The 23,490-nt window shown below is 49.5% G+C and overlaps 1 protein-coding gene across 1 annotated transcript; it reads right to left on the bottom strand.

The window, feature by feature from the left end:
• Positions 1-18,372: 18,372 nt before the first annotated feature.
• LOC123151518 (salutaridine reductase-like) lies at positions 18,373-19,890 on the bottom strand. The gene is made up of 5 exons (XM_044571212.1): positions 19,743-19,890; positions 19,396-19,642; positions 19,255-19,317; positions 18,972-19,169; positions 18,373-18,873 (listed from the first exon to the last, which is right to left on the bottom strand). The coding sequence occupies exons 1-5, from the start codon at positions 19,775-19,777 to the stop codon at positions 18,493-18,495; spliced, it is 924 nt and encodes a 307-aa protein (XP_044427147.1). The 5' UTR covers positions 19,778-19,890; the 3' UTR covers positions 18,373-18,492.
• Positions 19,891-23,490: the final 3,600 nt, after the last annotated feature.

The following is a 23,490-nucleotide window of genomic DNA, read 5'->3' as shown; positions in this document are numbered from 1 at the left end:
ATTTGAAACAGGGCCGTCTTGACCTCCTCCGATGTGTATGGAGCGGTCAGGTTTTCATTCATCTCGCTTGTTACCTTACACGGGACAGTATCCAGAACCTCATTCATCCCCGACGTGCCCTCAGAGGTGAAAAGGTTTTTGTAGAAAGAGTTCACCAAGTTCGACATCTCGGGCACATCCTGCGTCGTCGAACCATCGTCACGTTGGAGATTTTTTATTTGGTTCTTCCGTCGCCGCATGCTAGCTCGGCGTTGGAAGTACTTTGTGTTCTTGTCGCCATCCGTAAGCCAGTCCACCCGGGATCTCTGACGGAGCATGATTTCTTCCATGTGAAAAAGCTCGACGAGCCTATCCGCCGTCTTGACCTCTGCGACGGCGAGATTCTCTGGGGGTCATTCTGGAAATTTGCAAGGGCTTTCTTCAGTTTCTTAATTTCTCTGGACACTTGCCCAATCGTGGCACCACTCCATTGGGTCAGAGAAACAGACAAGTTTGTAAGCTTCTTATTCAAATCGGCCACAGTATTCGCTCCTGGTTCCTGCGCCCATAGGCTGTCAAGAGCGGCTTTATAATCAGCGTGCCTCTCCCAATACAGTTCGTACCAGAAGATCTTTCTCCCCTGGCTAGGAACAGGGCGTGGTTCTAGCTGCAGCCGGATGGGATAGTGGTCAGAAGTGGCTGCATGTTCATGAAATAACATGACATGAGGATACATAGCAATCCAGTCGCTGTTTGCCATAGCACGATCAAGCCGTACTCGGCAATATGTGCCGCCTGCTGTCTTCTTCTCAAAGGTCCAGGGTCGCCCTTGGTAACCCAAATCATCTAGAGCGCAGACGTCCATCGCATCCCGAAAGCCAGCTATCTGGGTGGCACGCCTTTGCCCTGATCCGACATGTTCATGGGCATGTAATACCTCATTGAAGTCACCTAAGCACAGCCAGGGCAGAGGGATAACCGAGACGAAAGATTTTAGCGTATCCCAAGTTTTATACCGCTCTCCGACCTAGGCCTCCCCATAAACGCAAGTGAGGCGCCAGTCCATGCTGTTCGGGGAGCTAACAGTGGCATCTATATGATACTCTTGTTTTACGTACGTTTTGTGCCGTGTTCCAGGAAACTGGGCCATAGTTCGGAGCTTTGCAGAAATCCAGTCGTTTCTCGCAGAGACTAGGCCAACATCATCTACACGTTCAGTAGTAGTAATACTGTACCTGTCAAAAACAAAAGGATATACGGAGTATAATTTTGCCCCATGCTGCCTCCCACCGGCGGAGCTATGTGTTGTGCTGCAGGTGCCATGGCCCCCCAGCCCATGAATATTTTGTGAAGAAACACTGTTTAGGATGACATAAAGTAAGATAAATATAGTATTTGGCCTCTCCAGACAGTTATATTTGGCTATTTGCCCCCTCAGTAATATCTCGCTAGCTCCACCACTGCTACCTTCGGACTCAATTAGTCGATTATCTGTCGGATACAAATTAGAGCAGCGGCGCCTGCGCATTATATATAATACAGTAGGACATAAATAAGGAGCTCTGCTGTTCACCCTGCACGAGCCGATCTGATCGATGGCGGAACCAAACTCTGCCGAGGGCAACCGGGAGATCCCTGCTGAGATCCTACGTGATATTCTACTAAGGCTGCCCACCAGGGACGTCACGCGGTGTTCCTCTGTCTCATGGCGATGGTTCTTCGTCGTCAAAAACCCCACCTTCCGGAGTAAATTGCAGAAAACCACCAGTTTGAAGGTTAGGTTTGCGAAAAACACTACAATACTTTATTTTTTGCAAAAAACACTATATCTTCAGTAATCTTTTTGCAAAACCACTGATCGGCGGATCTGGCTCTGTTAAGAGTGTTTATGACAGATGGGGCCCATTTTTTGCTTACGTGGCGTAACTTTTTGTGTTAGATGGGTTTTAATCTGAAATTACAAACTAGACCCTCAAATTTTACACAAACACCCTCAAATAAAAAAATGGAAAACGCAATTGACCACCACTGGAGCTCGTGCAAATTAGCCTCATCCCGCCCTCGACCTCACGTTGACCATGGCCGACCGGCGATTCCCCACCACCTCATGTCGTCCTTCTCCTCCCCAATGCTCCTCTGTGCTGGAGCTTCTCCTCCCCGACGAGGATCTGGATCGGGGGGGTCCTCGTCCTCCTCCGTGGTGGAACCCCTCCTCCCCGACGAGATCTGGATCGGGGGTCCTCGTCCTCCTTCGTGGTCAAACTGCTCCTCCCCGACGAGATCTGGCGTGGTGGGCGCCGCCGTCCTGCCGTCGTGGTGGGCGTCGCCGCCCTGCCGTCGTGCTACAGTACGCCGTGGTGCATCAGTGGTGGAACTGCTCCTTCGTGGTAGACGTCGCCGGCCTGCCGGCCGCCAGCTAGATGCGCATGCCGTCCTGGTGCATCGGTTACCGCCCCTGCTGCTCCAGTCTTTGCCCTCCCGCTCTCTTCTTTCCCAGGTCGTCTCCCTTGCCCTCCCGCCCTCTTCTTCCCCAGGATGCCCCTGCTCCTCCGGTCGTTGACCCGACTGCCTCAGTCACAGCATCCTTGTGGAGGAACGACAATCGACAACGACGACTCCCAATGGCGGCCGTCCTGCCGGTGTCGGGCTCTGGCGCTGACCCTGGCCTTTTCTTCTTCATCCCGGCGCCGCCCCATGGTCAACGGGGATGGAGGGGCGGCACTGAGCTCGTGTGCACGCTTGCCGGCTGCGGAGGGAGAGAGGTTGGGAGCGAGGGGAAGGGCTGTGGCGTGATTGGAGGGCCTAGGAAGCAGGGGGAGAAAGTTGGAGGGTGTTTTTGCATTAAACCTAAACCGTTATGCCACGTAAGTAGGAAATGGGCCCCATCTATCATAAACACGCTTACCAGAGCCAGATCTGCCGATCAGTGGTTTTTGCAAAAAGATTATCGAAGACGTAGTGTTTTCTGCCAAAAAAATGTATTATAGTGTTTTCTGCAAAGCTAGCCTTCAAAGTGGTGGTTTCATGCAATTTACTCCACCTTCCGCAAGCTCCATGCCGCCAGCCATGCCGTCGTGGCCGCGCCGTTGGAGGTGCTGCTCGTGTCGGAGCGTCAGGAGAAGCGTTGCTGCTTGGTCGTGGCCATCATCTTCAACGTCTCGCTGGCAAAGCCCATGTGCCGCCCATACTCACCCTCCCGCCGGAGTACCGCCTTACCAACGTCTGCGGGGCCTTCCTCTGCTTTGCGCCGGCGACGATCAACAGGGAGGTGCCGCCGGTGTTTGTCTGCAACCCCGCCCCCGGCGAGAGGCTGGCACTCCCCATGCCGCCTGGGTACGGCTTGGACGATCTCGTCGCCTTGGGATTCAGTCCGACCACCAAGGAGCTCAAACTGTTCCGGTGTACGGGCTCAAGGACGCTTGATAATAAATACCTGGACGTATACACCTTGGGTGAGTCCAGCGGGTGGCGTCGACGCCCGTACCTCTCCCAGCTCAGCCCCGTGCACGGCAGCCATCTGCCGGTGCTCGTCAACGGCGAGCTATATGTGTTGATTGACAAGAACAATGGAAACGGCAGACGGACTCACAGGATACTGGCAATTGACGTGGCGAGCGAGATGCATTGCACGTACCATCTCCCACGCATCGAGGCCAACACGCCTGTGAACGCCTTCGAACTACGTGGCCGGTTGTGCTTGGCCGTGAACACCGGCGAATGGGAGCACCACCCCAAGGTCCAGCTCCGGGTCATGCCGCCGCTAGATTGGCTCGACGCCACCACCAATGACGATAACATCAAGCTAAACTGGGATCTGCTCTACAGCTTCGGTCTTGATTCTGAAAAAGTTTCCCGTGGCATTCGGAGCAATGCACCCCGGGGCGCTTGGCTTGAAGACGGTGAGATCTTGTGCTACATGTTAGGCGACACGTTGTACAAGTACGACATATGCGGCCACTCGCTAATTGCCAACAAGGAGCCTATGAAATGGAGTCAGAAACTCATACTCCCGCCAACTCCACAAAAGAGTGCCGTCGATGGGCAATTTATAGTGGCTACCGTTCCAATCTACTCTCGCCTCTCATCTTTCTACCGCCTCCATCCGAAGATGAGGAGACGGTCACACAATTTGAGAATGTCTTGTTAGAGACGATACGGACCCAGAAACATCTCTCCACAGCCGATACCATCGACGAGCGAGCAGCCAAGAGGATTTGCAGCTGAATAGACACTACAGATGATACCACATACGATATTTACTTCACTTCTTTTTATTCCCAACGGATGAAATTTTAGGTGATAGCAGGTGCACCATGAAATTACAGAAAAATATAGAATGAATTTTTTATTTTTGACTTTGATAATTATTGCGTGTGTGTGTGTCTGTATGTGTGTCTGTGTGTGATAATGAAAGATTGCGAAATGGAAATATTTTTCATTAGGAAGAAGCTCTTTCATCTACAAGTCTAAAAGATTTTGCACACGTGCCAAGATTTGGAATGTGAGACCGATGGATCAAAAAGCTACGGTGGTCATCACCATCTGACTCTACTCCCCGGCGGCTGCTAGCTAGGCTCCACGGATGTAGGAAATCAAAACAACATCCACCTTCTAGACCATACGATCCAGACTTTCTTGTCGTTCGATCGATGGAAGTCAACTCAGCATGGTTTCCCTTTTCTTCCATCTCTTTGGAGAAGGACGCACACACATTCTCGCCTGCGTACCAAACTCCGATGGCATCGAAGAAAGCCAGCAGCACCAGCTCGCAGCACTCCGCAGTCGTAGCAACTCCTGCGGCCTGACTGGTTTTGGTTTTAAAGTCCCAAAGTTAGCAGTAGCGGCGATCCCCGGTGGAAGGGGCGGGGCGGTTGGCTAGTGGCGGAGGATGCTTGGGGGCTCGATCCGATATGTCATCCCTTGAACTCTAGAAAAATTTACACTATCCTTCAACTGTCCTAAATTTCTACCAAATTGTAGTCAATCTGTTGAAAATAGAACTTAAAATATGACGACAAAATCCGTGTGGCTTTTACAACCCCTGTGACTGTTCGGTGTTCTTACCGAAAGTTGTGAGAGAAACAAGAAGCAAGCAAAAGATGCTCCGCGAGTTCTTACCAAAAGTTGTCATTCAACTATTGCTGCATATAAAAAAAATCTCATAATTTTGCTAAACAAAAGTGTCAGATCAACAGGACAGTTGATGCACAAAGCATGAGAACAATATAATCTGCAGAAATTAGTATTCTTATAGTGTTAGGGCCAGGTATAAAACCTGAACTTTGTTCACGTGTTATTCAGATGATAGGTGCAGTAGCATTTTCAGTTTCAGTTTTCTGCTTTCAATTGAGTAATCGCAGGTGCATCAGCATCACCATGTTCAGAATTGTAGGTGCTAGTGAAAATGGACTGAAACTTATAGGCAGAGTGTCCAAGCGCATTAGGGTCGCCATGTTCAGAATTCGGATAGTTGTCGAATCAGAAATTTATTTTATGCTGATGGACTGTAACTTTCAGCAGAATAACAAAACTCAAGTGCTCAACTCACTGCAAGCATGGTTTAAAAAACCGAACCGGAAATTGAACCGAAAAGGTTGTCGGTTCAGGTTTTTATCGGTCGGACCGCCGGTTCACCGGTTCGTTTATCGGTTTTTTAAGCAATAAAATAATATATGTTGAGTAATATGTGCGTTAATATAGTGTGAAACATGGTCAAATAAAAGTATTTCCATGTACTGGACAACAAAGTATCACAACTGAGTTGTTTATTGGGCCGTGGGCAGGCCCCGCGTACTGCTCACACGACCTGGGATCAAATTCCACTTCTCCCAATTTCTACTAAAACATTTTCCTGTTTTTTCCCGGTTTAATGGCCCGGTTTTTTGCCGGTTTTCCATAAAACCGGCCGGTTCGACCGGTTTTCTCCGGTCTGATTGCACAACGGTCTTATTTGCTTAAAAAACCGTTGAGCCTCCCGGTTTCTGTTTTTTCCAGTTCGACCGCCGGTCCGGTCCGGTTTTTTAAGCTATGACTGCAAGAACCACCACATCTGTGTCAACACCTAAGAGAAATGCAGCTAGCAACGTTGAAGTAGTGGCCATTGTCAAATGTATTACAGACTAATATCACCGCACCGTTGTTCAAACAGTTTCAGAATTTTCGAACCGTGATGCCTGCCAGCGCAAATAGGTTTCCTATACTGTCAGGGAGAACAAATCAAGTTTAGCTAGTAGAAAAACAAGAACTGCTAGGTTCTCCTGAACCCATATCTCAACAGTAGGCGGCTGACACTTCCGAAGAGGCAAACCGTACTCCTAGGAGTCCTGGCTCCGGTATCTCTCTACTCTGCATCGACATCCGGGTACCGCAGCGCCGCATGGACTGAAATTAGCAGAAAAATAGTCAAACACGTTTAAATACGAATATCAAAAGGAAAGCTGCTGTACGAAACATCAAAACAATGTAATGTGCTGTGGTTCTTTCTATATCAATGTTCAGTGTGGTTCTGTGTGGATTTGATTCAACAACTTTTACTGATGCCTGTAATCCTACATCATGCTGCTCAGAATATTTCCGAATGGTTCTAACTCCTAACTGAAACAGATAAGCAGAAGTTTCAGTAAACTGTTTTGAGATTTGCAACAGGTTGGAACGCTTTCCAAAGCACAATGCAGATTAGCACTGAAACCCAAAACATGTGGACAACTTCAAGACTAGTGTGCATATACGAGTCTCACCAGGTGTGCCCGCGACGACGACGACGATGAGGAGGGTCTGGTGGTCTCTCGGCAGGTCAACGAGGAGTGGGGTAACCCAGGCAATATCTGTGCGGAGGCACATGACGAGGTTGGCGACGTCGATGGCCAGCCGGCTGGCCAGCTCGTTCCTCAGTGGAACACGGACCTCCCCCAAAACCAGAACGAGCCGCGGTTGACGTTCGGCCACACGTACTGGATCGCTCGCCAATGATCCAACATGGCGGCGGCCGGGAAGGCAACCTGCAGTTGAGTCGCAAAGAACCATCTCTTGTCAGGAGATATCAAATCCGAATCTGAGATGCGGAGGCGCAAGAAGCCAAAGAAACAGTGGCGGCAACTGGCAACCAAGAACCTCAAATCTGGCAAGAAGAGAGCCAAGAAATTAACAGGATTTGGCTCCGAGATGAATGAAATTAACACGATTTGCAAAATTGCAATCTTCCGACGCATCACGCATGTTAACAACATCCAAGAGACCAATTCGTGCAAATTCGGGAGAAATCAAGAAGCGAGCATGGCGGACTCACCTCAGTCGGAGGTGGAAGGGGAGGCATGCCCTCCCTGGCGGGGATGGGCTCCACGACCCAGTGCATCATCGTGGCGACGTTTCCGATGTCGAGGACGCTGACGCTGTTGTTCCGGTCGAGGTACGGCGCCGTCGCGTTGGCGCGGAGGCAGCCGCCCTCGAAGTTGTTGAGGAGGACTTCGTTCCCGGATTCTGACAGGGTGGCAGACCAAACCTTTGCCTCCAACTCCGGATGGTTGTAGTTGTGCTGCACGACGCGGCGCGCACGGCGGCCGCGCGGCGCCGTGGCGGCGAGGTAGAGCCCGTAGGCGGCGCTGCAGAGAAACAGATAGACCTCGTGTTCGCCATGGTGCAAGCGCACCTCCCACGCCGCGTTCACCGACGCCGGCGGTGGTGGAGGGAGACGCCAAGCCCGTTGTCGTCGGCGTACAGGTACGTGACGAGCTGGCTGCTGCGCAGCTGAACGTGGTGGCCTTCATGGAACTGCTCCATCGGTCGCTTGGGCTCTGCGCGTTGGAGACGGGGAGTGGGTTCTTGGTTTCTTGGCGCTCCGGCGACGGGGAGAAGATGGGAAGCCAAAGCTGTTCGGTTGGTTGAGACGGTTACCTTCGGGCGCCAAGCCGGAGTATTTCAAGTTTTTTTTTAGACAATCAAGTGAAGCTTTTATTAGACCGTCACAATGTTTATAGGAACGAAAGTAAGATCATCGGGGTGGCCTAACCAGACATGGCGACCAAACCCCAGTCCCAAAGCATGCTTCGCTAGATTGCGAGCCTCGACATTCGAACTCCTAAACTCAGGAACAAAAGTGCAAGAAGTAAAGCTACTAGAGTACTCTATGATCTCATGTATAATGGCCCCATAGATCGGGTTACTCCTCTGCTTGATACCGTTCACCACGTCCATGCAATCCGTTGCCACATGAATCGCTTGTAAGTGGAGATCCTCTGCTAGTGCCATCGATTCCCTGACTCCCATTGCTTCCAGTGTCGTAGGGTCAGAGATGCCCTTGAACACGACAGTGGACACACCAAGAAAGATACCCTCCTTGCTTCTGCACATCGCTGCTACCGCACCAACACTTGAACTCTCCATGCAAGCTGCATCAACATTAATTTTGAATGTGCCCAACGGCGGCTGCAGCCAATGAGTTGGTCGCGCCGTTCTGGCCTGCACAACAGTATTGGTCACGTTCTTGATCACTTGAAGATCGCTCAAGAACGAGTTAATGAATGTGTGTGTTGCATGCGGACTCTGGAATATATCCTCATATATAGCTTTCCTTCTAGCTGCCCACACTGCCCACAAGGTAACCGTCATGCATACAAAACGTTCATGCGAGAGAGCATCCTTCAGAGCAAAAATCCATTCCCTTGCATTCTCACCATCATGCTGACTCATCTGTTCAACAAGAGAATTGTCAGATAGCGCCCACACACTGCTTGCCATCGCGCACTCAAGCAAAGCATGTCTCCATGAATCCCTGGCACCGCAAAACACACATGTAGAAGTAGTCGACATGTTTCTATGGTGGAGTAGTTCCGCTTTTGGGATAGAGCTGCGTGCTAAACGCCATAAAAACAGCTTCACCTTCGATGGCACATCCGTCTTCCATAACTTAGTCCATTCACTATCCGTGTTGCCCGATGCTGATGCGTTATCACCACTTCCATGCTCTCCCTCTAGCCTTTCTTGTACAATCAGTCCTCGCCTTTTGGCACCAGCTGGGTTGGCGGCCTTATGGGCCTACAAAATCCATCCATCGGCCCGCGAAAGTTAGATCCACATCGTGGACGCTGTTTTTTTTCAAACAAAACTACACATGTTCGATGTAATCGTTACAATATCATAATATCATGTGGTTGAATGAAAAAAAATCGCGTTTTCCTTTCTCGAGAAAAAGGCTATCCTTGCATCCTTAGGTTACCATTTTCCTTAGGTCCACCTTCCCCGTCGTCGGTCACTTCGATCCCGCCGACCACCGCCCACTCCGCTAGTCCCCTGACCGTTGCCCCGTCCGTCCCCTCGCTCCCATGGCGACGAGTCCCCGCTCAGTCAACTCCACCTTCCATCCCTCCGGTGAGCGCCCGGTGGTGCCGGCCTCGGCCTATCCTCGAGCTCGGCGGGCTCGGAGGCGATGGGTCGTGCCCCCCCTCCCACCCCGGCCGCAGATGCGGTGGTCGCGCCGGACGCGACGGCTTTCTTGGAGGCAGCCGTTGCTGACGCGTAATAAGGAGATGTGGATGCGCTGACTCAGTGTTCGGGGGCTTGCTGCGCATGGGGAGACCTCGGCACGGCCGAGGAGGGAGGTCTCGCCGAAGGTCGCAGGCCTATGCTTCAGGTGCTTCAAGGAGGGGCACTTCCGACGAGATTGTACGAACGACATCGTTTGCTTCCGGTGTGGTGGACCCGGCCACAGCTCCAAGGACTGCAAGAGGCCCCGAAGCCCATCCCCGGAGGGTGAGCTCCGGCGCCAGGTCGTGGCCAGGGTGGCCCGCGCTGACCAGGCGCTGTCGCGCCGCGCTGCGGACAGGAGGCCCTCGCCCCCGCTCCCCCCCCCCCCCCCCCCCCCCCCCGCTGCCGCCCGCCATCGCAGCGGCCCCCGCCGTCTGGCCTCGCCTACACGCCCGCACCTGGCTAGCGCTCAGCCAGTAGAGCTCAACCCATAGGAACTGTGCATCATCCTCGCAGAAGGACCGATTCTTCAATTGGAGCTTCTTGACCTCCTCCCTGGAGGCATTGGATGCTCTGCTCGGAACAACGAGAGCTTTTGGAGGTAGTGGTGCGACCGGTCAATTGACAAATGCAAGGAATGGCGTGAAGGAGCGATGAGCTATTAGAAAAGTGTGGCGTGAGGTTTAACTATGAGCTACAAGAGTAGAAGGTAGTATTAGTGTATTACATATGGTTAACAGGAGAGTTCCATATTATCTATATCTATACTACTTATAAAAGAGCAAACATTATCTTTTCTAAGTGCATCCCACAAAACGTACACGGATACATGACCACCGCATGATTAGTTCCATTAAACTCAATCTAACGGCTAGCCTTAATGTAATATGTTCTCTGTGTGCACTTAGCAATTTACATTGACTGACCGTACTTCACCGTGGAAGAAAATATGAAAGCGCCTGGTCAATTAGGAAACTATAATCACGGACACATCCTATTAAGAAACTAATCACGGGCGCATCTAATTATTAGGAAACTAATCACAAACGCATCCTATTATTAGGAAACTAATCACGGACACATCCTATTATTAGGAAAATGATCACGCGTGCATCCTATTATTAGAAAATAATCACGAGCGCATCCTATTAGGAAATTAATCACGGACGCATCTAATTATTAGGAAACTAATCACGGGCGCATCCTATTAGATAACTAATCACGAACACATCTAATTATTAGTAGGAAACTAATCGCGAGCGCATCCTATCGTCTCCTATCAGGGAATCGCGATCGCGAGTCGCCTGCCGTCACCAGCCCACCACCCACGCAAACCACAGTGGGAGACACGCGAGGAGGATTTGTGGCTTCCTCCGAACACACACACGTCCGTCGTCGCCTTCATCTTCTGCTTAGAGGCCAAGTCACTCTTCTACTGACTGCAACGACTTCGCCCACGTCCTGGGCATGCTCTCCGGGAACCACCGGCATCCGCGTCGACTTCAGCTGCGTCCACAACACCCACGCTAACAACCACCCACCGCCGACGCCCTTCAAGTGGGGGCAACGCTGGGTATCCTGGACCAATATAAGCGGGCCATGCATGTAGATTCGCCTGGTCGCCAACCATCATCGTCCCCAGGGTGGCGCAGGTCTCGGCCATTGTGCAGCAGGTGAAGCTAATCACGGCCCCATCTCATTCGCTCGAAGCCACCGCCGACTCCCTCAACTCTGACGCGTGCTGCTCCGTTGAACACGTTTGTCTAGTACTCATGCGTGGATGACGTCGTCCAAAGACATTCTACCTTCGTCGGATGTTGGAACTCCCCACGCCCTGGTGCGTGGAGGCCGCTGCCTCAAAGTTGGACGACTGACTCACCTGCGTTGACAACGCCACCTAGCTGGTGAGAGGACACGGTCGCCGGGCCGCTCGCAGGATTGAACGACGGAGACGCTCGCCTTCACGTGAACGCGTCGCACGCATGCACTAATCAGGTAAGTATCGAGTGTTGTTTTTTTACTGTCATCGCTACCTCGCCGGTGGTGATACATCTAGAAGTACAAGAACTAGAGATGAGGCAATGAGAAACAGAGGAGTGCTGAAGCACACACAGTTGGGTTTCAGGCAACCAATGCCTTCTTTTTTTCTTCTTTTTTCTCTGATTTTCGCATACCTGTGATAGATATCCATGTTTTCTTAAGTACTGACTACCAGTTATTACATGGCCAACTCACGACTACACAGTGAACTCACAGACAAATTCACTGAACCTAGACCTTACTTGCAGTCATGAAATTACGTTTCACTGAAAAAAAACCCAGAAGTTTGCATAAGTTTTAGTGAAAAGAAACTAAAGTTCGCATAAGTTTTACTAAAAAACCTGAAGTTTGCATAAGTGTTATTTGTTTGTCCAGCAGATACATGACAATTGTAATTTTACATGCGCATTTTTCATACCGTCCTTATCTACAGTTGACTTAACATGTTTTCCTGATAGAAAACTTGGATCACATGCAAGAGAAGCAAAAAATGCATGTTGATTATGATGATGACGAATGTAGGATATTTTGTGGTCATGGTAAATTCTCATATCATTTATTTTATTTCATTATTGCACTCTACATTACATACTACGCACGACCACTTTGGCAGAGGTGAGGAGTTCGCATCATACAGAGGGACCAACCATGTTTCTCCAAATATCTTGAATCATGATCCTTATGACTTCATCTCTAATACTTATAAGAAGTACATTTTTTCATTTGACAATTTCCTGACTTGAGACGTAAGGTATGTTTTATCCACTAGAGTTGCTAAAATTGGAAGCATGTCTGCAGTTTTTTTCTTTCTAAACCGGCATTGTTGGCCTTTTTGCCACCGTTATTCTTACAAGTGGTAGCCTACGCATGTTGAAGACCATTTCCAAATTATTTATCTTCGTATCATTATTACTACAAAGTGACAGGATATTTCTTATATTCCCAAAATTTTAGAATGTTGAGCCCTTAAAGAAATGTGTAGTACTCAAGTAACTGTTCGAAGTTGTCATATTAATGATTTTGTCAGGTGAATAACAAGTATAATTATGCAATTTATCACTGTAATTTTTATTTGGTTTACATGTTCTATTTTCATAATAAAGCAAGTCACTTTTCTTGCTTGCAGACATTACGACACTTGTGGTGCAATAGTAGAATCGGATGGTCCAACTAGCATTTTTTTTTGTCTTGTTTCATAACTGATTCTAGGCAGCCAAGACATCTCTACACTTCTCTATCTGACAATTGCTTCCTCTTTTCAACAAACCATAGATGTCTCTTCCCACTATTATGGTTGACACTTAATTGTAATAATAATTCTTGATTGGAGTTTGTTGGCACTGAAACACTTCCTTAGCTTGTCCTAAGTGGCAATTTCATGTGTGATTATACTTGCATAAATGTGTGCATATGGAGAATCATGATGAATCTTCTAAATAATTTTGAGTTTTATACATTGTGAAAAGTGGGTGGTCTTTTAATACAGGAGGCATGTTGATTAAGGAGAAACAATATTTCAAATTATTTGTACAAGTTGGGAATAAGAGATTGTGTACTTTATAGGAAAATTTCAAATTTATGAATAAATTGTGTTGTATTAAGTTTAGTATAGTGTGTTAATCCAAATAGACACGTGTTGTACGTGCACACTTATTAGTCCAAATAGACGTGTGTTACACGTGCACACTTACTAGTTTCATGTAAATTTGCATCCTGACCACGCGCAGGAAAGAATAAGTGTGATTCATCACTTATGGAAGTTATCTTTTGTCTCGTTGGCTCCTGGGGTGATGCATGTGTCTTTGGAGAGTTGTTCTCCATTTATATATCTTGTTACGGACATGTGCCAACAAATAAATGTGAGGATAAGGTTGATGAGAATTAATGTCTACCATGCCATGCAACGTTGCTATGTCTTTGGAAGATGCACTCAGACCAAATATAATGTTTCTATCTAAGTTGACGATCGAAAGGGATTGTTGATCACGCATAATCAGTTTGTCCTGGTTTGAGGATCCATCCATGCCTATGGATGGATGGGTATGTTACCAAATCCATTTGCTTGTATTTCTTATGAAACATAAAGAGAAAAGAGACTTCTTTTGAAATCAAGAAGGCTTGAGCATTAGAAACATTAAAATGAACAAACTGCTCGTCTGTTTCTTGACAATCCTTGAAGAAAGCTTGACTGAGTTGGAAAGCTGGCTCAAAAGTAGAGAAAGTCGAACTCGGTACATCATTCCATTCTTGAGATTATTGTCAAAGCCATGATTAATATTCCCTTTCTTGGAAACCAACGGGTCGTCATCGTCATTGGATTAATTGCCCTGGGGATGCCCACGAGTCATCAAGCAATTAATGGACTTGTTTGTGCCACCTCATTGATCCATGGCACCGCGGCCTCCTCCTTCTCTCCACCATTCCTTGTAAGGCCATCTATGTTGCTATATATACTAGAAAGATTCATTTATTCGTGTGCGGGATGCGCATGTGACTTATGACTTAGGACTTGAGCGACGGCGATGCGGCAGGAGAGAGAGAGGAGGAGGAAGATGAGATCTCATCTTTGTGCTCGCTTATTGCAATGATGCGGGGGAGAGGAGATGAGGTGATGCCATACCATTCCCAGGTAATTACACTCTTCCTGCATCCCATTATGTGCGTTAAGTTGTGTGTGTGTCAAGATATCAGCCATGGTGGAGGAAAGAAAAGATGTTATGTTGTGCACGTGCGCGTCGAGCTTTGGCCACGGAGTTCCGGTACGCACGTACTACGTGTGCAGCATGACGTCAAGACACACACACACCGACACACACGTGTACTAGATAGAGTAGCGTACGTACTGCGAGGTCTGCTTGCACTGTGGCGTGCGTGGTTGACTTTCCCTCCTTCCTTTGCGGTGTGCGTGCGTGTAAATCAGAATGAGGACGACGTGATGCGTGCCTGGCACCAGACCCGCCCGATCGGAAGGAGACTTTTAACGTACGCGCACCTTCTGGCCGGGTCCAACCAAATCCAACGCAGTTTCCTCCCTTCATCTCCGCACCTGTTCTTCCTTCATCCTGCGGCGGCCTGACCTTCTTCGACGACAAACGCCTCGTCCTCGTCAACCCCTTCATGGGCGCACATTGAGGAAAAAAGAGAAAAATCCAAGCTTTTTAGGTATCATCATCTGGTTAGCAATATTTTGAGTATGCAGTAGCAGTTACTTAATTGTTAACACATATCACTTCTTTTATGCTGATAGAATGCCAGGAGGATGGGAGGCAATTGTGTGAAATCAAGATGTCCAGGTGTTGCTGGTGATGAAAGGAAGGCTTATAAACCTCCAAGACGCTACTATGAAGCAGAAAAGTTAGCGGTTGTGGCAACCCTGCAGGTGGTGCTCCAGTTTGGCATGGGTCGAAGTATTCTAGGATCAAATTCTCAGAACTCATCTGGAAGGTAACGTGTTGTGTTGTACTGGCGACAGTTTGATGTAGTTAATGTACTGTATTTCTGTTGTAGTAGAACTTGTAATGTGGTGCGCATGAACTTGCTAAATTTGATGCTTGCTTAATTTGGTGCTGCTTTGGGTGTTACTAGGATCCATAATCCATTACCGTGGAACCGAGGATTTTCCTCAGTTTGCATGTGACTAGCCATGCCTGTGCGCGGCAGCACGCCGCGCTTCGCTAATATGTTTGTGTATTGGTTTCTATATATTTTCCTAGATTTATGTTTGTTTGTTCCTTTCTTGCCTAGTATGTTTCTTGTTTATAGTCCTGCTTCCTTGCCCCCTACTATTCGAACGCTTTTTTCAAAGGTACGCTCATTAATTCATATATTTAAAATTTTCCGGTGAGAGAATTGGTGAAGTTATAAAAGAGACATTCACTGGTATATTTGGCTGGAACATGTGTTTGTTTATTTCTTGACTTGTTATAGGTAATTCTTGTTCTGAAACACTGAGAGTTCGCTCTATGAATTGGATGTTGGATGTACATAGTAGTCATTCTGTTAGGGCAAAGAAAGCTGATCACCTATTTTACACGATTCTGTCTGTTGCTATTTTCAGCCACAGATACGAAGCTATTGATTTTAAATTCAGAAGTAGAGAATGGTAAATCTATATACCCATTTATTTATGTTAGTTTTTTAAGACTTCCCTCAACTTACTGGGAATTTATAAAACACTTGGGAGTAAGCCACATTGCCATACAATAATATGTTTGACACCACAATTGTGAGATACATTGTGATGATATAAACATGGCACATAAAATCATTGGGTAGGCCACCTGGGCCAAATAACAATTGAAGTGCATGCAAGTCTGAAGACAGTGAAACCCTATATCAGGTCTTTATTCGCGAGTCTTGCATCAGTTGTATCAACTTTCATGTTCACTGATGTACTTCTATTTTTACCAAATAAAAATAGTTTGTCATCATAGACTTCAAACCTTCAAAATTGGACTTCTCATTCACAGTTTTGGCATTTTTATTGTCAACAGCCACATGCCTTTGCCTCGAACATCTAGATCTGACATCTCAAGAAAAATAGCCAGCCCAGATCCTTCTATCTCATGCTTGATTTATGAAATAGATCGGATTAATACAACATGAAAGCATTAGGCAAAAAACAAATAATCAGTACTCAAATCAAAAGCATTTACATTCAGTTCCAAACGGTTGAGTTCGTATTGGATAACAGAGCTGTACTAACCGAGTTTTCTAAAATCTACAAAAACATAAATCAGCTAGAGGCCGGATAATCAACTCCAAGCACACAACTTCTGTATGAAAAACAGAGTTGTATTAACAAAATACAATAGCAGAGTTGAAAATTATGCCATCCGAATTCTTTCATTAAGCTCGTGCGCGGGGACATGTAAAGAGAAGTAACACAATATGCAGCACCGGAATTAGCTCCTTGCGTCTGCTCCTAGTAAATTGTCTAGGGCAGTAAAAAAATCAGAAAAAGGAGAAAAAAGAATCCTAGCAGTGTATAGGGTGTTTACTTATATGGGGAGCGGCGGTTATGTTGCATCGGCCGATGTAATGGAAAACCTCTGTCGTATCAAACAAGATGTAGCAGAAATTAATGTATCCTCCAACTTTGTCATGCATTGTACTTGTAGGCTTGTTTTGCTGGAAAAAGGTGTATCAGACAAATTCTGTTCCCAGGCGTAGGAGTAAATTGCACAAAACCACCACTTTGAAGGCTAGGTTTGCGAAAAATACTACACTACATTTTTTTTTGTAGAAAACATCACGTCTACGGTAATCATTTTGCAAAAAACACTGATCGGCGGATTTGACTCGATTGAGCATGTTTATGACAGATTGGGCCTGCTAGTCAGGCTGATGTGGCACCGGCTAAGTAATTGCGACGTTGGCAAACGTTATCATCCCGTGTGGCCCTGTGGGGTCTACCTGTCATCTAAAGAAAAAAGAAAAAAAGCTGGTGGTCCGTGCTCGTCAACCTCCCGCCGCTGGACAGAGGAGCGCTGTGGCCGCCGGCGCTGGAGTCGACTGGGTCCCGAGGGGGCTCGCCGGTGACGGCTCTGGAACAGGCGCTCCGCGCCGCGTCCGGGGGGTGGCTGCGGGGTCGCATGGGACAGCCTGTAGCGTTGCCGCCATGGGCCAAGCCGCGACGGTTGAAGAGCTGCGATGGCGGCGCCAGCAGGGCTTCCCCGGAGGAACTCGGGGGCGGCAGCAGTTCGAGGGCATCCAAAGGAGTCGGTTACGCCAAAGGAAAGGGAGGAGAGGGCTGCTGGCCAGGAATTTGGCCAACGGGACGGGCGGCGGCACCTTGGCCATTGGAGGGGGGAGGAGCTCTGAGGCTTGGGGAAGGAGTTGAGGACTGCGAGGGGGCAACGGGATCCCTGCGCCCTCGCGAGCCACGCGAGGTCTGCGTCGAGGCAGAGCCTGCCATCGTCGTTGCCGCATCGAGGCAGATGCCGCCGTTCGTCTGCCCTCAGCCGAGGCAGAGACCTCCCCGCCACCAGTGCTCCCCCACGGATTCCATCCTTGAGCACGGCCGCCGCATCCCGGCGCCACGGTCCTTGCCGTCCTTGACCTTCCTCGCCTGGCTGAGACTCGCGACGCCAGCCTTTGTCCGCCGGCGTGTGCACTGCACTCAAACTGTTCGATGGAATGCCAAAGAGAGGCTTGATAGGCTGACAAGTAGGCCCCACATTCAGCAAACGTTTTCATGTAACAGTGTGAGAAACTGGTGCCACGTCAGCCTGACTGGCGGGCCCCATTTGTCATAGACTCAATTAACTGAGCCCGATCCGCCGATTAGTGTTTTTTCCAAAAAAGATTACCGTAGACGTGGTGTTTTTTTGCAAAAAAAAAATGTATTGTAGTGTTTTTCGCAAACCTAGCCTTCAAAGTGATGGTTTTGTGCAATTTACTCCAGGCGTAGCAGTGCTCGGTTCTTTGTCTCGCACCAGGGCTGGTTTTGGGGAACAATTTTGTGTGATGAAAACGGTGTGTGTGCATGTGTGCTATTACAAGATATTACCGAACAGTTGGCAGTGGGTAGGAGAGCCGGTATCGAAGGAATTCAGCTGAGCTAAGGCGAATTCAGTTGTCCGCGTGACTGGCAATGAATTCAACAATATTATACGGATTCAAGAGTTCAACTAGAGACACGACGAGCTCTATTTGATCCGTTTTTCTTCTTCTAATTTGGTGCTGATACCCTCTAGTTTTAATCTTTGACGTTGCTGGAGAACCCAGCTGCATCATCCGATTAACCTTTTCTGTTTTTCTGCAGCATATCTCTGCCTACTTCGTGTTAGTAACCCCACCATGCATTTTCCTCGGCATGTTGCAGTGTTAACATAGCATTGCTTACGTGCATAATTTACTGCTTTATTATCATTTTCCAATGCAAGGGTAAAGTGCATCAGCTTATTATTCATTTAAAGGAAATGGCAAATCCCGTCTGTTATTCTCAATCTCAAACCGGACAGTGCACGGCGGACGAACTGGCGAGCTAGCTCACGACCGCCAGCCAGCACCTCACACGAACGACGCCTCCTCGCCTTTGGTGAAGTACTTGCCGGTTGGGCCACCGTCCAGCAGCAGCGCCACCTTCACCACGCCGCGTGCTCCCTCCTCGGGCGTCAGGACACCTGAGCCCATGCTCATGTCTGTCTTGACATAGCCCGGATGCGCGCAGTTGACGCGCAGCGTGGGGTGCCTCCTGGCCAAGATCCTCGTGTAGGCGTTGGTGGCGGCCATGGCCACCTTGTATGCCGAGAACCCCGTGGGCCACCCGTGCGCCTCGAGCGCATCGGCCTCGAAGTCTTGCAAGAACTTGTCCAGCACCTCGTCTAGCCTCTCCTCTGTCAGGTTGTGGATATCGTTGAGGTCCCGCCTCACCTCCTCGTTCCTAATAAGCTGCATGGATAGATCAAAGTTCCCTTTATATATTTGATTCGATACCGGTGTAGCAATAGCATGATCGATGGAGATTGGAAAGAACATGATTAAGTTACCCTTAGCAGTCCATATTCGGAGGAGACATTCACTATCCTTCCCTGGGAGGAAGATTGCAGCAGCAGAGGCAGCAGGGCCTGGATTACATGCTTGGTGCCATAGTAGTTTGTCTCCACGGCTTTCCTTGCGGCGTCGATGGGCTCCCGGACATTCTTCACCATCCATTCAAGTCTCTGGTTGGAGTCGAGGCCGGCGAACTGATGCACAGATAAGATGAACTTGTTCAACCAGGATGCATATATGTCCGAGCAATTGCACAACAACAGAGCCACGTGAACTCACCTTCTCGTCGTTGGCATCGAGTTCTTGGGGGTACTCAACCCCACCAACGCCGGCATTATTGACCTACAAATTACACCGGACGGTTGCTTCAAACCTTCGGTGACAGAGCATTAGCATGAAGAAAGCAAATGGAAAACTTGCCAGGATGTCCAGCTTCCCGAAACGGGCCTCGAGGAAATCGACTAACGTAGCAATGCTCGAAGCGTCTGTGATGTCCAGCTGATGGAAGACGACGTCGGTGACCCCCAGCGGTCTGAGCTTCTCGGCCGCCCCCGCGCCCCTCGTCTCGTCCCGAGCTGTCAGAACGACCGTGACTCCTCCATCCCTGGCTAGTTGTCGGCACACCTCGAAGCCGATCCCCTTGTTCCCGCCGGTGACGACGGCGATCCTAGCAACCACGCGCCGCCGATCAGAGCAAATGAGCAATACTGCTTCGAGGCAAACCTACATCGCGGCGTCAAGAGCAAAGAATCGGTAGGTAGGCTAACCTCTTGTTTGGCCGGCTGGAGATGGCTCCTTCCATGAGTGCTGCACCACACGACCACGAGCTCAAACAAGAAGATATAGCGTTTCCACAATCGTCAGATTGGTGATGTTATCCATTCTAATCTACTAGGTCCCCTTCGCCGTCCTGGTGGTTAGGCACACGCGTAGGCCATCATGCATGCCTGCCAGCAGCACATCCGTTGCTTTCAGAGAGGAGGAGGACATCATGCCGGCACTGCCAGCAGCTCATGCGTTGCTTTCATGGACAACTGTGCTACGAGAGAAGGAAGTCGGGTTTTTCTTTTTCTTTTTTTCAAATACACAAAAGCTTTGCACATCAATGTATTAGAAGGATACAAGTGATGTGGCGACCGCGACCAGCACCACGACTAGGGTCACGGAATATTGGGCTATCTATGCCCTCAGGGCATCTCCAGCGAGGGTCATGAAATGAAGATCACCAAATATCCACGGACAAGTTTGGACGTGTCAATGAAAAAAAATTCACCGGTTGCCTGGCTAGCAACAAGGCTGCGAGGCCGGCTCCTCCTTCATGCGGTGGCGCGGCAGGGTGGCTGGCTCCTCCTTCACATGGCGTTCAATTTGAATGTCGTGGATTTGGAGAGTAGACAATGCAGTTTGTCTTTGCTTGGTAGTATTTGGACATAGGACTTTGCTATAGATCCTCTTGGTAAGCACTAAATTTCGCATGAACTATCATTGTCTTTTGCTCATACAATTATAGCTAAATTTAAATACACACATGTTTTTTCTCCCGTTACAATTCACAAGCATATGTGCTATAGTATATAATAATGACCAAAGACATCAATAAAATTTTCGTTCTATATTTTTATTAATTTTCTGGAACGCCTCCTGTTACCTAAAATTTCATCCATTGGGAATAGAAAGAGTGAAGTATATATCTGGCGTGGTAGCATCTGTAGTGTCTATTCAGCTGCAAATCCTCTTGGCTGCTGGCTCATCGGTGGTATTGGCTGTGGAGAGACCTTTCGATTTATTGAGTCGTAGTGTCCCTAACAAGACATTATCAAATTGTGTGATCTTCTCCTCCTCCTCGGACGGAGGCGGTCGAAAGATGAGAGGTGAGAGTAGATTGGAATGGTAGCCACTATAAATTTCCCATCGACGGTAGATCTTTTGTGGAGTCGGGGGAAGCTGAAGTTTCTGATTCCATTGGATAGGCACACTGCTAGCAAATAGCGAGTGATCGCATGTGTCGTACTTGTACAACGTGTCGCCCAACCTGTAGCACAAGATCTCGTTGTTGTCGTCGCCGGCGATCTCTCTCTCTCACTGAAGATGGACTCTCACGCTCTCTGTAACTGAAACACAATGACAAGAGATTTTTGTGCCGCGCACACTTCCTGCGGTTTTTCTGTTTTTCTCCTTATTCCTTATAACTTGAGCTACATACAGACTAAGCTAACAGCTGATCCTATACTTCCGGCACTCCCAGCACGCACAACGTGCCATCCCACGTTGAACTGGTAGTGGCCAGTGCCCCGGGCTGCCTAGCGAACGACCCGGGCTACACACACGCACGCAGCTATGCAACATGCCCACGGCATGGACACGCACAAGAAAAGAAAAACAAATATGCACCTAGACTGTCTATGACACGAATGAATGCTAACAAAACACCTCCTCAGTCGTGGCTTGCTCCTTTCACGTGGACGATGCCGAGCTTCTCTCTGAACTCAACGAACTTTGCACGCCCGAGCGACTTGGTCAGAAGGTCAGCAACCTGTTCCTCCGTCCTCACGTGCTGAACATTGATCCTCTTCTCCTCGACGCACTCGCAAATGAAATGATAGCGAGTGTCGATGTGCTTGCTCCGGTCATGGTGAACCGGATTCTTGCACAACGCAATCGCGGACTTGTTGTCAACGAGGAGCTTGGCCTCCATGGGTGCTTCGCCTTGGAGCTCTCCGACCAGCCGGCCGAGCCACACACCGTGGCAGGCAGTCGTAGCTGCTGCAATATACTCCGCCTCACACGACGAGAGAGCCACCGTCTTCTGTTTCTGTGATGCCCAAAGTACACAGCTGGAGCTGAAGAAGAAAACTGTGCCGGTGGTGCTCTTGCAGTCATCCGGATCACCAGCGAAGTCGCTGTCGCTGTAGCCCACCACCCGTGGACGCGACGAACCATGCCGCTCATAACGACAGCCGTACGTCGCCGTGCCGCTGACGTACCTCAGTATATGCCTCACAACCGCCATGTGCAGAGCTGTTGGAGCTTCCATGTAGCGGCTGACGAGTCCAACAGCGTAGCAGATGTCCGGTCGGGTATTCACCAAGTACCGCAAGCTCCCAACAATGCTCCGATACTCAGTGGGATCGACGGCGTCGCTGCCGTCATTCTTCATCAACTTCAGCCTGTTCTCCATGGGTGTGTGGCAAGGGTTGCAACCCTCCAGGCCCGCGTACTTGATGATCTTCCGCGCGTAGCTGCTCTGGCACAAAGTGATCGCCTCCTCCGTCTGATTCACCTCGACGCCGAGGTAATATGAGAGGAGGCCCAGATCGCTCATGTCAGACGCGCGGGAGCCGGTGATGATCAAGTCATCAACGTACACCCCCACGATCAGGAAGTCGTTCTCCTTCGCCCTCCTGTAGACTGCGTGCTCCAAGGGACTCCGCTCGAAGCCGAGCTCCACCAGAGAGCTGTCCAACTTCGCGTTCCATGCGCGAGGAGATTGATGAAGCCCATACAGCGCCTTGCGCAGCTTGAGCACCATGTGCTTGTTCTTGTCGTCGATGTAGCCCAGCGGCTGCCGGACATACACTTCCTCGGCAAGGTCTCCATTCAAAAACGCGGACTTGACGTCCATGTGATGGACTTCCCAGCCGCCTCGAGCAGCAAGCGGGATGAGCACCCGCACAGACGCGCGCCACGGGTGCAAACACCTCGTCGAAGTCCACTCCTGGTTTCTGTGAATAGCCTTTTGCAACTAAACGAGCTTTGTGCTTAATCACGTTACCTTGTGGGTCTTTTTTCACCTTAAATACCCACTTTAGCCCGATCGCATGCTGTCCTTGAGGAAGATTGGTGAGCTCCCAAGTCTGGTTGCCCTCTATGCAGTTCATCTCCTCGTCCATGGTGCGCTTCCAGCACGCCTCTTCCAGTGCCAGATCGACACTGGCTGGCTCCTCGGCCGCCACGAGACACAACCTGCTGTACTCCAGCTCGTATGGGTCGGTGTTGTTGATCAGCTCCTCATACGTGCGGTAGCGGGTCGGCAACCCCTCGGAGTCGTAAGACTCGCCGGTGGGAGGCGTGACGAACGCCGGCTCGTTTGGTGCAGCCGGTGTACCAGGGGACGGCATACACGTCTCTTCTGGTGTCGCCGGTGTCGCGCTACCGCTCCCTGCCTCGCTTGCGGGGTCGTCGTCGGAGGGCGCGGTGACCGTGTACTCCACGGTGAAAGTGCTCGGTGCAGCATGTGTCGCGGCTGCGACAACATCAGTAGGCGCCGTCTCCCAGCTCCATGGCCTGCCCTCGTCGAAGACGACGCCGCGGGTGACGTGCAGCTTGTGCGTTGCCGGATCATAGACCCGATATGCCTTGCTGCCGTCTTCGTACCCCACGAACACCATTGGCGCCGCTCTGTCCGAGAGCTTTGTGACGCCCGGCCCGACCTTCTTCATGGATGCGGTGCAGCCAAATGTGCGCAGGTAGGAGACGTCCGGCTTCCATCCATGCCATGCCTCGTACGGTGTGACA

Source organism: Triticum aestivum, chromosome 7A (assembly GCF_018294505.1).
Source record: "Triticum aestivum cultivar Chinese Spring chromosome 7A, IWGSC CS RefSeq v2.1, whole genome shotgun sequence".
NCBI lineage: Eukaryota > Viridiplantae > Streptophyta > Magnoliopsida > Poales > Poaceae > Triticum > Triticum aestivum.
Note: the sequence above shows the minus strand (reverse complement) of the source record. Positions and strands in the feature narration are given on the sequence as shown.